The sequence below is a fragment of the Mustela nigripes genome, chromosome 4 (genome assembly GCF_022355385.1).
Source record: "Mustela nigripes isolate SB6536 chromosome 4, MUSNIG.SB6536, whole genome shotgun sequence".
NCBI classification, from domain to species: Eukaryota; Metazoa; Chordata; class Mammalia; order Carnivora; family Mustelidae; genus Mustela; species Mustela nigripes.
The window spans coordinates 5051662-5065960 of NC_081560.1; the positions used below are offsets into that span (position 1 = coordinate 5051662).

Here is a 14299-nt window from a genome sequence, read left to right on the forward strand (position 1 = left end):
ACAACAAAAGGCTCTTAAAATGTAGGCAATACGGTAAAACTTTATTTTAAAGTTTTATTTAAAGTTTATTTGATAGAGAGAGAGAGAGAGAGGATAAGCAGGCAGACTGGCAGAGGGAGAATGAAAATCAGGGAGCCCCATGGGGGTTCCATCCCATGGGATCATGACCTGAGCCCAAGGCAGACCCTTAAGCTTAACCGACTGAGCCACCCAGGCGCTCCTACAGTAAAACATTTTAATTTAGGCTCCCCAGGCACTGAAGTCTGCACTCCAGCAAAATAAACTCAGAGAACACATAAATTTTATTAATGAATGATTGGGTGCATTTACACAAAGCAACTGACAAAAGAACCTATTAGAATTTCTCACCACTGCCCATTAGCCAGGACAGGCCCCTGACAAAGCTTTTAGCCTGAGCATTAACCCAGGGCTTCCGGATTCTGAACCCGCCCTCCCGGTTCTTGCTGACTTCCCTTCCTGTCTACTTGCTCCTTCCCAGCTCTCCCTCCTCCCTTCCCAAGTCAGTCCTCATCAGACGGGATGATTTCCATGCCCTGGAAAATTATTACTGTGTCAGGGATTAAAATGCTGAGCTTAAAGAGATGAAATTTAAGGGACAGCTGGGGAGTAATTTTGAGCAGGTAAGAGTGGGCTCCCTTGGTGGCAAGGTAAAGCCCCCCACCCAAGCAGTGTTTCCAGCATTTAGGGGACTAATGAAGGCTCATGCCCCCTCCACCAGCCAGTCAGAAAAGGTCGAAGTGTTTAATTCCACACCTGTGGAACCAGAATGTTTACCTGGTTTTTGAACCCAGACTAGTCCCCTCCAGAGCATCTCTACCTTCGGTCAAGCAAGGAAATGCTCCAGGATTTCCCAGTCTGGCTTCGTTCCGGATTGGAGAGCAGGGGAGAAAGAGAAGGTCGATACAAACCCCTAGGAACCAAGGAACCACCCAGACTGCAGGGGATTTCACACCAGACGACGAAGGAGGGTTGGAAGGAACCGGGAAAGATGGCTGAAACCCCTGGCTTCTGGCTGGGTGGGAGGCACCACCTAAGAGGTGTCCCCGAGGCCGGCTAACCCCTCCCTCCTGTGAGGAGGGGACTCCTCAAATCACCACACCTGGACAGGAGTTAAAGCCGGCCCGTCCCCTTCTTTCTCTGATCAGAGCGAGAGGCGGAGCTGACGTCAGCATTCAGGGCGCTCCAGTGACTTCTGGGGTCACTACGTCCTCAGGACCTAGAGCGGGAAAGGAGGCGGCTCCCGACCGAGCATTCACCCCACTTCCAGCCGGGAACCAAGGTCGCGCCATCCTGGGGCGCTCAGAAGGGGGACGCCACCCCCCCAAGTCCCCCGGGCCCGGGCTACGGCCGCGCCAGAGCGGCGACGCGGTGGCACGTGGAAGCCTCGCCGGGGGTTCCAGGGCTCTCCGCACCCCTTGCTTCCCGCAGTCCTCGGAACTCCGCGTCTTCTGCGGCGCGGGGCTGCGGACCCTGCGCCCGCACTTCCCGCTGCTCCGCTGCGCAGTCCCGGGGGAGCCCGGGGGGAGCCGGGCGTGGCGGCGGTTCGGGGCGGGCTGTGACGAGCCGCCGTCCCCCGCGGCAGCGACCGCGCTGGGGTCCGCTCGGCGCGCGGAGAGGGGCCGGGGCCGCGGCTCTCCCGGAAGCAGGCGCGGGTCAGCGCGCATCCCCACGCCAGCCGGGGCTTCCGCCGCTGCGGGGGCGGCGGGCCAGGGCGCGGGGGCGTGTGGCCGGGGGCCGGGCGTAGACGGAGACGCGGGAGCCACGAGACGCATCACCAATGGGCTCCGGGCGAGTCCCGCGTCGCCGCGGCCGCAGGGGAGGGAGGAGCCCGCCCGCGGGGCAGGCGACCTCGTGCGGCGACCCGGGGCCGGCTCGGGGCGGCGTGGCGAGCGGGCGAGCGGCGTGCGCCGTGCACTTCCTGTTCAGCGCACGCGGCCTTCCACCGCCCCGCGCTCGCCGAGCCTGCGTCCCGGCCGCGCCGCCCCTCGCTGCCGGCTCCCTGGGCCCGGGACGCGGCGCGGCGGACGGACGCAGCGGGCGCGCCCTCGGGCTGGCCGGGCCCCGCGAGCCGAGCCGCCGCCGGGACTCGGGCGCGCAGCCGAGCGGGAGCCCAATTGCCTGGGCGATCGCGTTTGCGCCTCCCCCTCCCGCCTCCCCTCTCCGGCCCGGCGGGGGGACGGGCCGGGCTCCAGACTCCGGGCCGGTTCGTTCTGCGGCCGAGGATTATATTTACATACAAACTGTCTCGCTCTCGCCAGACGGCGCGCTTGGGCGCAGGCACGGAGGGTCGTTTCCCAGATCGCTGTCCTTCCGTGCACCTGCCTTGCGGATTACCTCTGGGAACCCGTGCGAGGAGCTGAGAGGGTGGAAAATGCTGCTTCGCTTCGCAAAAGGAAGAAAACTTTGTCACCCGGCGGGGGACCTCTGCCACGCGTAAGCCGGAGAGACAGCAGAGCCTGTACGGCCTCTGGCTTTAATTTTGCATCGCTGAGCTCTACGGAGGAAGAGGACACGTGAACTCCGCGCCCACGCCGACCGCCATCCGTCCCCGGCGGCGGCGGCCCGAGGTACCTGCGCCACCTTCCCTCCCCGCGGAAGTCCCCACGCCGCGTCTTCGGGGTGGACGGAGGGGAATAAAGACTCGCGGCTGGAGGCCGGCAGCAGGGGCCGGGCGGGGAAGGAGAGGACCGAACTGCAGGGACGAGTCACCCGGAATTAACTTCTGGTGAAAGTTATGGGAAGCGCGGCCATGGACACCAAGAAGAAGAAAGACGTTTCCAGCCCCGGCGGGAGCGGCGGCAAAAAAATCCCCAGCCAGAAGAGGCGTTCGCTGCGAGTGCACATCCCGGTGAGTGCCCGCAGCGCGGTCCCCAGCTCCCCACCCTCGCGTCGCGGCCGACCCCGGCGCCGAAGCGGTTAACGCGGGACGCCCCGCGCGCGCCGTGCGTGCCCCTCCTGTCACTTCGGGCGCTCGGGGATGGGTGGCGGCGCAGGGTCGAGCTGGGCCGCCGCCGAGCTAGGCTCCATCTCTCTCCCCAGCGGCGCGCGGCCGGGACTCGGCGACCGACTGCGGCGGGGGCGCGGGAGGGGGCGCGGGTCGCGGGGCGCGGCTGGCGGCGGGCTGGGCGTTGCCCCGGATCCCGCCCGGTGCGGGTGCTGGGGGCGGTGCGTAGTGTTGTTTTGTTGAAAAGGACGGTGTGGACTGCACTCGGGAGAGGTGGAGCCGCGCGGCTGCCGGGGACGCAGGGGAGGGGCGGTGGGCGGGGCAGCAGGCGGGTGTGTATGGGGGGTGTGTGGGTGTGTATGGGGGCGTGTGGGTGTGTGCGGCTGTCCCCCAGCCAAAGGACCTTCCTCCTCCCCGATTCCCCTCGGGGTGTGCCGGGGCCCGGGGCGGGGAGCTGCTCTGCAGCCGCTCCTTTTGCCTGCTCCCTCCCGCCACCCCTGGGGAGCACATTTCGGGCTACTGGGGACTCGGGATTCGCTAACACATGCGGAGCTGCTGCGAACTTCAGCCCCGGCCACGCCGGCAGCCCGCGTCCGAACTTTGGCGACATCGATCGGTCTGCGGCTCGACTTTGTCCATCCCGGGCAGGGAGCGCCGAGCGGGGTCTTGCGCCCACCCGAGGGGTTTGCCTACCCAGGTAGCCCTGGCCTTCCCCAGCTCCCCTGTGGACGAGTCAGGTAGCAGGACGTGCAGCGCGGCCCTTACCTGCACCCGAAAGAAGCCCCCGAGTCACGCCCCTGGCCTCCACCAACCGAGTGGATGTTTGTGCAAGCACACGAACGCGCGGATGCACGGGCCCAGACACTGCATACGCAAAGAGCAGACGGCTCCAGGAAGAACGTGATTTTGTTCTCCCTGTGGGGATGACTGGTCCTGGGCATAGGGAGGGAGCGCAGGGTTGAGTCCCACTCTGTTGGGTCCCACCCTCAGAGGCCTGCGGGGGACTGGGCAGGATTGGGGTGGGGCTGCTTGCCACTCACTTCCCTGGCAAACCCCTTGAGGCCCCTTCCTTATGCGTTTGTTGAAGGCAGCTCCTTTCCCTTGCCCACACTCGGATGGAGAAGGTCTGTGGGTGGTGGAGGGAGCCAGCCCTGCCTCTGCTGCGGAAAGCCCACGGGGCAGGTAACCTGGTGCTCCGGGGCCAGCTGGGTGGTGACCCAAATATGCAGGAGTAAGCACCCCATTTTAGAATGGATTATTCTTGTTTACATGGCTGACATGAGACTTTTTAGCTGTATTTGTAAATGAAAACTTAGACAAGGGTATTACCAGTCTCCCTCGAGCGCCCGTCCATCCATCCAGTGAGCCCTTTACCACTCGCTTTCTCCCATCTGTCAGAGATAATTTGCTTTGCCTACCTGAGAGCGATATTGAAATAAAATAAGTCATGGGAAAGCGCTTGCAAATTTAAAGTATTATAAACATGTATGGCTATTGTGTTGACATCAGAGCAACTGGTTTTAAAAGGAGAGGCATGGAGGGGCGCCTTGGGGTCTCAGTGGGTGAAGCCTCTGCCTTCGGCTTAGGTCATGATCTCAGGGTCCTGAGATCGAGCCCCACGTCGGGCTCTCTGCTCAGAGGGGAGCCTGCTTCCCCCTCTCTCTGCCTGCCTCTCTGCCTACTTGTGATCTCTGTCTGTCAAATAAATAAATAAAATTTTTTTTAAAGATTTTATTTATTTATTTGAGAGAGAGTGAGAGAGAGCATGAGCGAGGAGAAGGTCAGAGAGTGAAGCAGACTCCCCACGGAGCTGGGAGCCCGATGCAGGACTCGATCCTGGGACTCTGGGATCATGACCCGAGCTGAAGGCAGTCGTCCAACCAACTCAGCCACCCAGGCGTCCCAATAAATAAAATATTTTTAAAAAGAGAGAGAGAGACATAGAGAAAAGAAAGGGACACTTGCCAGTGTCAGGTCGTATTGTACTGAGGCCGACTGTGTGCACGGTGTGTGCTCAGGGTCACTGGAGGGTTGCTGCTAGTGGTTTGTGTGGGCCAAAATCCAGAAGCCGGGAAAAGGCTAAGAGGCCACGCTGTGAGAGCAGAAGGGCCATGATGGAGCTGGAATATCTGACCCCCCTTCTTGCTCACTGGACATGATTTGTCTGACATGTTACATCCCTTGCTGAAAGTGCTGTTCACTCATGTGTTCCACAGCATGCATGTAGTGCTCTGGTTGATGGTGAGATCTAGGGGGGCAAGAGAGGGGCTCTGTCTCCCTCCTTATAGGACTTGCTTTTGCCGGTGGGACCGGGGGTCTTGTCACTGACCACCTAGTAATGACCTGTTGATCTGTGTTGGTCTAGGTGAGAGCTGTGCTCTAGCTGGGAAAATAAGGTGTTCAGGCAAATGCTAGCACATGTCCCAAGGGCATCAGATGACCGCTGCTGGCGGCACCGGCTTTCAGAGGGGACAGCGGACTGACGTGTTCGCAGAGACATCAGACCCAGAGCCGGTAGGCAGGACAGAGACACATGTGAGAACCTGGGTCACTCCCGCCAGGGGACCAGCTTGAGCACCTCCGTGAGCTGGGGGTCGGATGACTGCTTTCAGGCACAGCGCGGAGCCCCTTCTCGGGGAGGAAAGGGTTTGAGAATCAGGGTTCTCAGAAACAGGCTGAGGCCCGATCAAAGAGGACTCTGAAGCAAGGTTGCCAGGTGTAGCAGATAAAAATACTGAACGGCCAGTTAAAGTAGGATTTTAGCTAAACGATGGGTAACTTTTTGTGTGTGGATGTCCTGTGGACCCTTTGGGAAAGCGTACAGTAAAAAATCGCCCACTGTTAGCTGAGATCCCAATTGAACCAGGCGTCCTGCCTCTTACCTGGCAGGTCTACCCAGAAGGCAGCCTGAGGGAGTGAGGACTTCGTCCTAAAGGTGCCAGGAAGCTGCTGCAGACACAGCTGATGCCCTGCCCTTGCTCCTTTGGCTACCCAGTGTTCGTGGGGCCCTGCGGGACAGCTCCGCTCCACACCACCGCTGACCTCTGTGTTCTTGTCTTCAAGAGACCTCCTGGAGGGTGCCAGTTTGCTCAGCCCCAGTGCAGGCTGGCGGGAGTGTGGGATTGGGGTTATGCCCTAAGGGGCGACCCGCAACTGAGGAGGGACATGAGTGGGTGGTCCCCTGCTTCCCCATTCCCTGGTGCCATGTGTTCCACAGGAAGCCCCGGAGGGTCCCAGCGGTGTCCAGGCAGGGCTGCCCACACTGGTGTCCATTCATTAATATGCCCTTAGTGGCTCATCTGGCTCTCCTGCCTAGGATAGACTGCTGGATCTTAAGTCATTGTCTTGCTCTCTTGGGGGGGGATCCAAATTAAGAAGCAGTTAAACTTGGGGCACCCAGGTTGCTCTGTCGTGAAGTGTCTGCCTTCGGCTCAGGTCATGATACCAGGGTCCTGGGATCAAGCCCCGCATCGGGCTCCCTGCTCAGTGGAGAACCTGCTTCTCCCTGTCCCCTCCCCCTGCTTGTGCTCTCTCTCTCTCACTGTCTTTCTCTCTCTATGTCAAATAAATAAATAAAATGTTTTTTAAAAAGCAGTTAAATGTGATGAAAGCGACATCAGGAGAGTTAGCCTGGGAGCAGCACACACAGGGCTTCGTGGAATGAGGCCTCGGGGGCCGGGGCCAGCTCAGTTGTCCTGGCAAATATCCAGAGATGAGGGTTTGAGGGGCTGAACGCAGGCCTGAGGGAGGAGGACTCGGACTGAGTTACCTCAGGGCTTCAGGGTGTGTGGTCTAAGGAAGCAGGGGAGAGGCGGGGAGTTCAGTCCCAGCCGAGCTGAGCCGAGCATGGCAGAGTCCTCAGCCCCAGACCTAGCCGATCCCTGATGTCCTGAAAACATTATTTCCAAGGACATTTGGGATTCTGAGCAGTGGGTCCTGGGACACCGGCAGTCCCGTGAGTGGGCGACTTGGTGGCGTCAAGTCCACTGGCAGGGAAGAGGCCTCGTGAGGTCTCTCGTGTGTCCACACAGCTTGTCCATGCACTGAGCTGGATCGAGGCCCATTTGGACACGGATTGGCCTCTGTCTCTACCTCCATGTCTGGTGCATTCACAGAACCATGACCTAGAGTGTTCGGGGTTGGAACCCCTGCAGACCTCCATCCCAGGCTCGGATCGTCTTCACCATCTTTACTCTCCTTGCTACCAAGAGCACCTGTCGTGCCCTGAGACACCAGAAAAGAGGGGTCCATTTTAGGGGAGGCCCTTGGCCTGTGGGTTGTAACAGGTCTTGGGGACTCGGAATCACCCACTACATTAACTATGAATTGAATTTCGTTGAAGGGAGAGTGGCCACTGGGCCTAACGGAGGATGAGGCCCGACTTGGTGTTAGCCTTTTTCTTAGGTAGATGGGATCACCTTTCTAGGAAAACACTCTAGAGTCTTGTCAGGGGAAAGGGAAGGTGGGAGTCAGGAGAGAAGTGGCAGGGTGAGTGTGGACTCCTTCGGGGCTGCACTGGGCCTTAAAAGGAACAGGAGTCGAGCCTTCTTTAGAACCCTGACAGCTTGGTGTCTCGTCTGCTTCTCCGCCCTGAGCCTTCATCCCGAATGTAAAGCAGGAATAACAATGAAGGTGGTGGGACTGGTTTTGGAAAAGAACTCTGTAGAAGCCTCGCTGGGCGTGGCATTCTGCCAGAACTGGGCCAGAGGCACCCTTGTTCTTTCCCTTTTTCTTTCTCAGAAGAAATATCCTCCGTATTAATGCTGAAGTTCGTGCATTGCAGGCGTGTGTTGCTTGATGACCGTCGGTCAGCATACTGTGGGTCTTTGGAACTGTTTACAAGCCAGTGATGGAGCAGGAGGCCACAGGGGAGTGGAGGGCTTCCAAGAAAGGGACCCTGCGGGAGCCTCTGGGGACACAGAGTCAGGTGCCAAGGAGCTCGGCCTTGTGGCAATGCCTCCATCTTACCACGGACAGAAGGCACTTTTCCCTGGGCCTCTCGGGAGAGGTGCTCCAGAAATCCTTCGCAGTCACTGTGGACAAACTAAAAATAGAGCCAGGAGAAGCTGGCTGGTCAGAGAAGGTTGTGGAGACACCACTTGGCTTGGACAGTCCTGTCGCCCGTGATGACTTTGACTGTGGAGTCCCTAGAGGGAAGCCTTGTGCTGCTTGAGGCCTGGACAGCCCCTCCCCCCACTGGAGGTGGGCCTGGACCAGCGTCCTCCATCACAGATCCACTCTGCTGAGAGACTCCAGAAGGGGGGGCACGGGCTGGCTGCAGGTGGGGGTGGGAGCTGTCCTGATGCCGCTTGGAGCTGGAGGACCGAATGCCGAGAGCGCTCACTACCTTTGGTCCCATCACCAAAACAGCCTGGACTGAGCCTCAGGGGAAGGAAAAAGGGGTGCCATGCAGGACAGTGCGGTATCAGTTTTGATCTTGGCCTTGACCTTGGTCGGTTTCTACCCCTTGAACAAGATTTTGCGGGGCGAGGGTTTCAAGCAGGGTCTTTCAAAGTGTGGGTCCTGGACCTGCTTAAGTCCAAGTACCCAGTGTGTGTTTGAGATCTGAAATTCCAAATATCAGCCCAGACCTACTGAGTCAGAATCTCTGAAAGGTGGAGCCATGGTTCCGCGTATCTGATAAGTTCCCCAGGGCATCTCACACCTACAGTGGTTTAAAAACATTTGGTTTCCAACTTCCTTGTTGTTAATGCTGCTCTGTTTCTTCTGCCCCGTGAGCTGTTCTTTCCACCTGGCTGTCTGTTTAGGTATCCATTCATCCATCTGTCCATCTGTCCACCTACTCGTGTATCTGCCTGTCTACCCACCTAGCATCACCTACCACGTGCACCATTTGTCATTGAGAAGAGGTGTCCTTGGCTACTGACCCTGAACAGACAGGATACTGCTGACTTCCAAATAAAGATGAGAGCCTGCCTCAGCCCCTGGCCCGGGCAGCCCCGTGTGGGCCAGCCTGTTAGACCCCACTGTCACGTTTCTTGATTCAGCCCTCTGGTGCATCGTGGGTGCCCTGAGCAGGCTCGTGTAGAGCCCGGAGTATGATCTCGGGACCTTCAGGCTTCCGATGATGGAGGCTCTGGAGCTGTCCTGTGACGCCAGGGTTTATCAGTGAGGACTGGGTACATCTCGCCAGATGTGAATACGGCGGACTGAGGAGCAGGCTTCCCAGAGTGTGGGCAGAGCACGTTGGCTGAGTGCCAGGAATGCGCAGTCCGGCCCTCAGCCTCTGGAGGGAGCAGGTGGGGAGGGAATGGATTGAGAAGTCCTTTCCCTGCAGGCCGTCCCCTGCAGAGTGTGCGTGGACCTCCCCGGACCAGTTCTTGTGAAATGACCAGAGCATGCACGAAGCTCAGGGATTTGCTGAATCACTGTTCTGTGCCTCGGGGTGCCCACCTTAGCGCTGGGGTGTACCCTTCTCTTGTCCTCTTGTCCCCACTTTACCATGGCCCCACTGAGAACAAGCACATGCCCCGTCCCACGGTGCGATGACGCGCCGGGAGCGAATGTGATCTCCGTTCCAGCCTGGCCCGTGCTGCCCGGGGCCCCTCTAGTACCCGTCGGGAGAGGGCTTCAAGACCCTTGCACAAAGCAGGCTCTGAATACTGCCTAGTGTCCTCATGCCCACTACTGAGGCCGTGAACCATGATTTCTCCCAAAGGACATCTCTGGCAGTCAGGTGGCAAAGCCAGAAGCCGCCACCCGATAGAGCTTGTGTGTTCAACATTGCATCTTTCCACGTACCGTGTGAGAATTCTCGTTGCCGGTTAAGTATCTCTGCCTTGCCTGGTGTTTTTTTTTTGGTGGGAGGGGGTGCTGCCCTCCTCCGGTGAGCCCCAGCAAAGCTATATTCTACGGCTCATCTCCAGCCAGCGGTTGCACTTCTGAGTGTCCTACCACTTGCTGGATGGGAGGGGCACGGGGGCACTTGGTACTTGCAAGCACCTTTCTGCCCGCTCACACTTCATCCCGTGACTTCTGAGTCACTCTGTACCCGCTAAAACCGTTCTGCAAATGCGTGTGCTTTTCGATGATGCGCACGGTGTTCAATGTTCCTTGACTATTTTCTTTCGCTTTTCCCGTTTTCCGTTTGGTTCAGCTCACAGCCAATGATGTTCTGTGTCTGGGCACCATTTCACTTTTACGGGGGCGACTCAGGCTACCAAGCTGGGCCACGGACACTCTTCAGAGCTGGGCCAGGATCCCGCGCTCTTTCTTCCCGTTCTCCTCCAGCTGCCCGCCCTCGGACCCTGAACGGTGACCACGGTCCACACGAAGCACCACTCTCTCCTGCGTCTTTCAGGCCAGGGGACTGACCCATCTTGAAATACCATGACAGCAACCAAATGTTAGATGTTATCAAGTCTCCTAAAATGTTTGACCAAGGCTGCTGAGATGCCAAGCCGGCAGGAGTTGAGGCGGAGCCCTTAATCTGCTTGGTTAGGTGACTGTGATCTTGCCCTGAGATGGACAGAGGGGCCACGAGAGTCAGGCTGTGTCCCTGAGGCTCGGCCACGGGAAACCCTTCGAGACCGCACCGCGCGGTGTGTGCATGGGAGCAGAGGAAGCCGCTGGATCTTCCCTGCTCGTCCTCTCGCCGCTGTGGCCTGCAGTGGGATGGCTGATCCCAGTGTCACTCTCTCTCTCCCACTGCCTACTTGGAAAATAATTTGATCTCTATTCTTTTCCTTCCTGTTGACAGGAAACTCTTCTCTGCCAGCTCACGGCTTGTCACAGACCAATCAGATATCATCCAGACTTCGGGGTTTCTGCCAAAGCCTTTGTGTTTTAATATACTCTGACCTGGCAGCGACGTTGCTGGTGAATGTACAAGAAAGACCAGTTTGCTCTTGGTAAACCCCTGGGGTCCAGGCCTTTTCCCATGAGGCCCAGGCTGTTGGGAGCCCTGCAGCTCTGTTACCCTCCTCCTGGGGAAGAGGGAGTCCCGAGGGGGCTAGGGCAGCCCCAGAGTGGCCAGGGGTAAAGAGGTATGGGGCGGTGCACGCAGGGGAAGGACGCAACCCGGCCAGGGGAGAATTTTAGAAAGTGGGACACCGGCTCCTCCGTTTTGAAAGAAAAGGAGGCCTGGGGAATTGCTGGGAATCATATTTTTAGTTAGGCAGGGTTAAAGCTGGCTCTGGGAAACCAGTCACCTCGTTGCGTCTGTTTTCCAAGTGAGGCTGTGACCCAAGGATACAAAGACGAACAGGGTTATGGGTTGAATTATGTCCCTTAAAAGATATGTTGAAGTCCATCGCCTGAAGTGGGAGCCTGTGAACGTGACCTTATTTGGAAATAGGGTCTACGTGCATGTAATTAGCCCAGTTAAGACGAGGCCATGAGGCTGGGCCCCGAGTCCAGGATGACTGGCGCCCTTCGAGGCAGAGGACTGTGTGGGCGCAGATGCGGAGGGAAGGCCCCGTGAGGACAGAGAGAGGGACCGGAGCAGGGCAGCCACCACCCTGGAGCCCCTGAAAACTGGAAGAGGCAAGAGCGGATCCTCCCTTAGAGGATTTGTGGGGAGCATGGCTCTGCAGACCCCTGCTCTCAGACTTCTGCCCTCCAGAAATGTGAGAGAATACAGCTCTGCTGTTTGAAGCCACCTTGCCTATGACACCGTGTTGTGGTGGCCTCAGGGACCGAACACAACAGGGTCTCTGCCTTCGAAGCATGCTGGGGCAGCAGACCCAGGACTGCCCCTCGTGTTGTGGTAATCACGTGAGCAGGCTCCTCGAGGGGCCAGGACACCCCAGCACGGCCCTGGGGTGGGTAGTCCAAGGCCCGCAAATCTGTCTCACTCCCTGCTCTCCCCCTTCACTGGCTGCGTTTCCCCCAGATCCGGGTCTGCATCCTGTCCCCTCTGTGACTGCTCCCCTCTGCTGGAAAGCCTAGCAGGGTGCGTGGGGCTGGGCCGGGAACCCAGAAAACATGGGAGTAATGAGACCGGGGTGGCAGCTCCGGGATCCCGCTCGTCCAGAGCCCCTTCTCTCCGACCTAGAGTGGAGACAGCGGGAGAGGGAGCTAGTAGCCCAGCTCGGTCTCCTGCTCAGCTTCCAGAGAAGACTGGCAGCTCTCTGTCTGTTGGGCAGAGGGGAAGCCCTCCACCTAATTCCACACTGCCTTGCAGCAACGAGCTGTGCACACAGCCTCTGGGTCACGGGCCTGAGGCCGTCGTCACCTGGCCCCATTCTGGTCTACGCTACGGCATGTGGTGTAACCAAACAGCCCAGAGGTTCCTCCTCCACATTCATTCGCCCCTCCGTGAGTGGTTTCCTTCAGAGCAGTTGACTGATCAATGTCACTGATTATCCAGTGCCATCGGGGATGGCACAGTTGTCATCAGATTTAGCTAATGATCACCGAGCACTTGCTCTGTGGCAGGCGTGTCCTTCATACAAGCCATCTTTCTGTCTCAAAAATAAGCCTGTGAAATAGCTTTACTCTTACTAGCAGTGTTCCTAGCCTCACCACAGAGAAGGAACGTAGGCTGTCCGTGGCCCACAACTGTTCCAGCTCAACTCACCTAGAAAACTCTCGGCTGTGTTTTAATTGGGTTTCTGATGTCTGTGCTTGGCTGCACCCCAGCCCTGGCTTCTGATGTCCCGTGTCCAGTCCAGGCAGTGTGAGGGCAGGAGGCAACCCACACAAAAGACAGAACCCCTGGTCTGGGCTGCTGCCTTTCAGCGGTTTGCCCTTGGGCTTGACTAGGTCTCTTCTCCTGACGTGGCTACCGCATTCTTTAATGAAGGTCATTGAAAGCAATTCTTTATCTTCTCATCTCAAAAATAAATAACTTGCCTTGTATAATTTCATCGGTCTTATTCTTTAGTTCTTTCTCATTTACTCTTTAATTAACAGAATCTTAGTATGAGCACTAAACCAGGAATGGGGAATCCTGTGCTGGGTCTTTGGCCACACAGCTGCAGAGGCTTTTCCTACAAAGTTAGCAGACCCTTCTCAAAGGCCTGCTGTGTGCCAGGCACTTTGCACGGCTCAGAGAGGACAGCTTGGACCCTCCCCTGACAAGGCTTGGAGTCTGCAGGGGAGCCTCAAACATCCGTCACCATTCAGTTCACCTTTGCTGTCAGTTACCAGAACACCCCAAAAACATAGTGACTTAAAACAATACACATTTACTCTTTCTCAAATACATACAATATGTATAATAATTAGTATTATATATAATGAATGTGTTGATTACATTGTTACATAAATATATATTAAAACTTAGGTATGGCACCTAGGTGGTCAGTGGGTTAAGCCTCTGCCTTCGGCTCGGGTCATGATCTCAGGGTCCAGTGATCGAACCCTGCGTCTGGTTCTCTGTTCAGCAGGGAGCCTGCTTCCTCCCCTCTCTCTCTGCCTCCCACTCGGGCTACCTGTGATCTCTCTCTCTTTGTCAAATAAAGGAATAAAATCTTTAAAAAAAACCATAGCTATAGATCAATGTAACCTATAACACATTACTCAATTATAATGTGTAATAATTAATACAGTGACATCTTAAATAGGTTTATATGTGACATAGTAATGTTATTTAACGACTAATGTTATATAATTAATACATACCTATTTTGATATAACATCTAGAAATATATATAACATATACTGTATACACATAATTTTTATTTTAGAGAGAATGAGAGATGGAAAAAGATCTGGGTGCGAGTGGTGGGGAAGAGCCCAGGGAGAGGAACAAGCAGACTCCTCACTGAGCGTGGAGCCTGACACGGGGCTCGATCCCACGACCCTGAGATCATGACCTGAACCAAAACCAAGGGTCAGACGCTCAAATGACTGGACCACCCAGGGGACCCTGCCTAATTCTTATATTCTGAGACTACAGAAGAGGGTCGCAGGCTGCATCTCCATGGGGCTCAGTCACCACGAGAGCAGGCAAGTGGTGCTTCCTGAGGGACGGGGGGCCTCGAGGGGCTGTGAACAAGGCAGGAGCCATGGAGCGGGGCTCCTTCCAACAGCAGGCGCTCGATGGTGCCACCCAGCCTTCTGCTTCCTCACCGGGGATGGGCCAGCGTCAGAGATGCCATGTGCTCCTGGGGCGAGGCCAGCGCCAGGGGAACAGAAAAGCTCCTTCTCTTGTCACTTTTCTCTTCTTTGCTCGTTAAGTGTAGTTTGAGGTTCCGAAATGAGTGTGGGGCCCAGGTAATAGGATATTCTCAGCTCACAGAGAGGGGACGCTGGGCAGCAGTACCAAACCGGTCCAAGGGAATACTCCGCCGCGTGACTTCCCCGCCACATGCCAGAGAAGGTGGGGGCTCACTCGGGACCCCTCATCGTGAGGAGGCAGCCTGGAGG

The 14299-nt window shown here is 57.1% G+C and overlaps 1 protein-coding gene across 2 annotated transcripts in view; it reads left to right on the top strand.

Moving 5' to 3' along the window:
• Window positions 1–2066: 2066 nt before the first annotated feature.
• Window positions 2067–14299, top strand: part of PRKAG2 (protein kinase AMP-activated non-catalytic subunit gamma 2) — a 245234-nt gene continuing 233001 nt past the window's right edge. For both annotated transcript variants that reach the window (XM_059396064.1, XM_059396065.1), the window contains exon 1: window positions 2067–2869. In XM_059396064.1, the coding sequence (XP_059252047.1) occupies window positions 2756–2869 (114 nt within the window). In that variant the 5' untranslated portion in view covers window positions 2067–2755. The remainder of the gene's footprint in view (window positions 2870–14299) is intronic.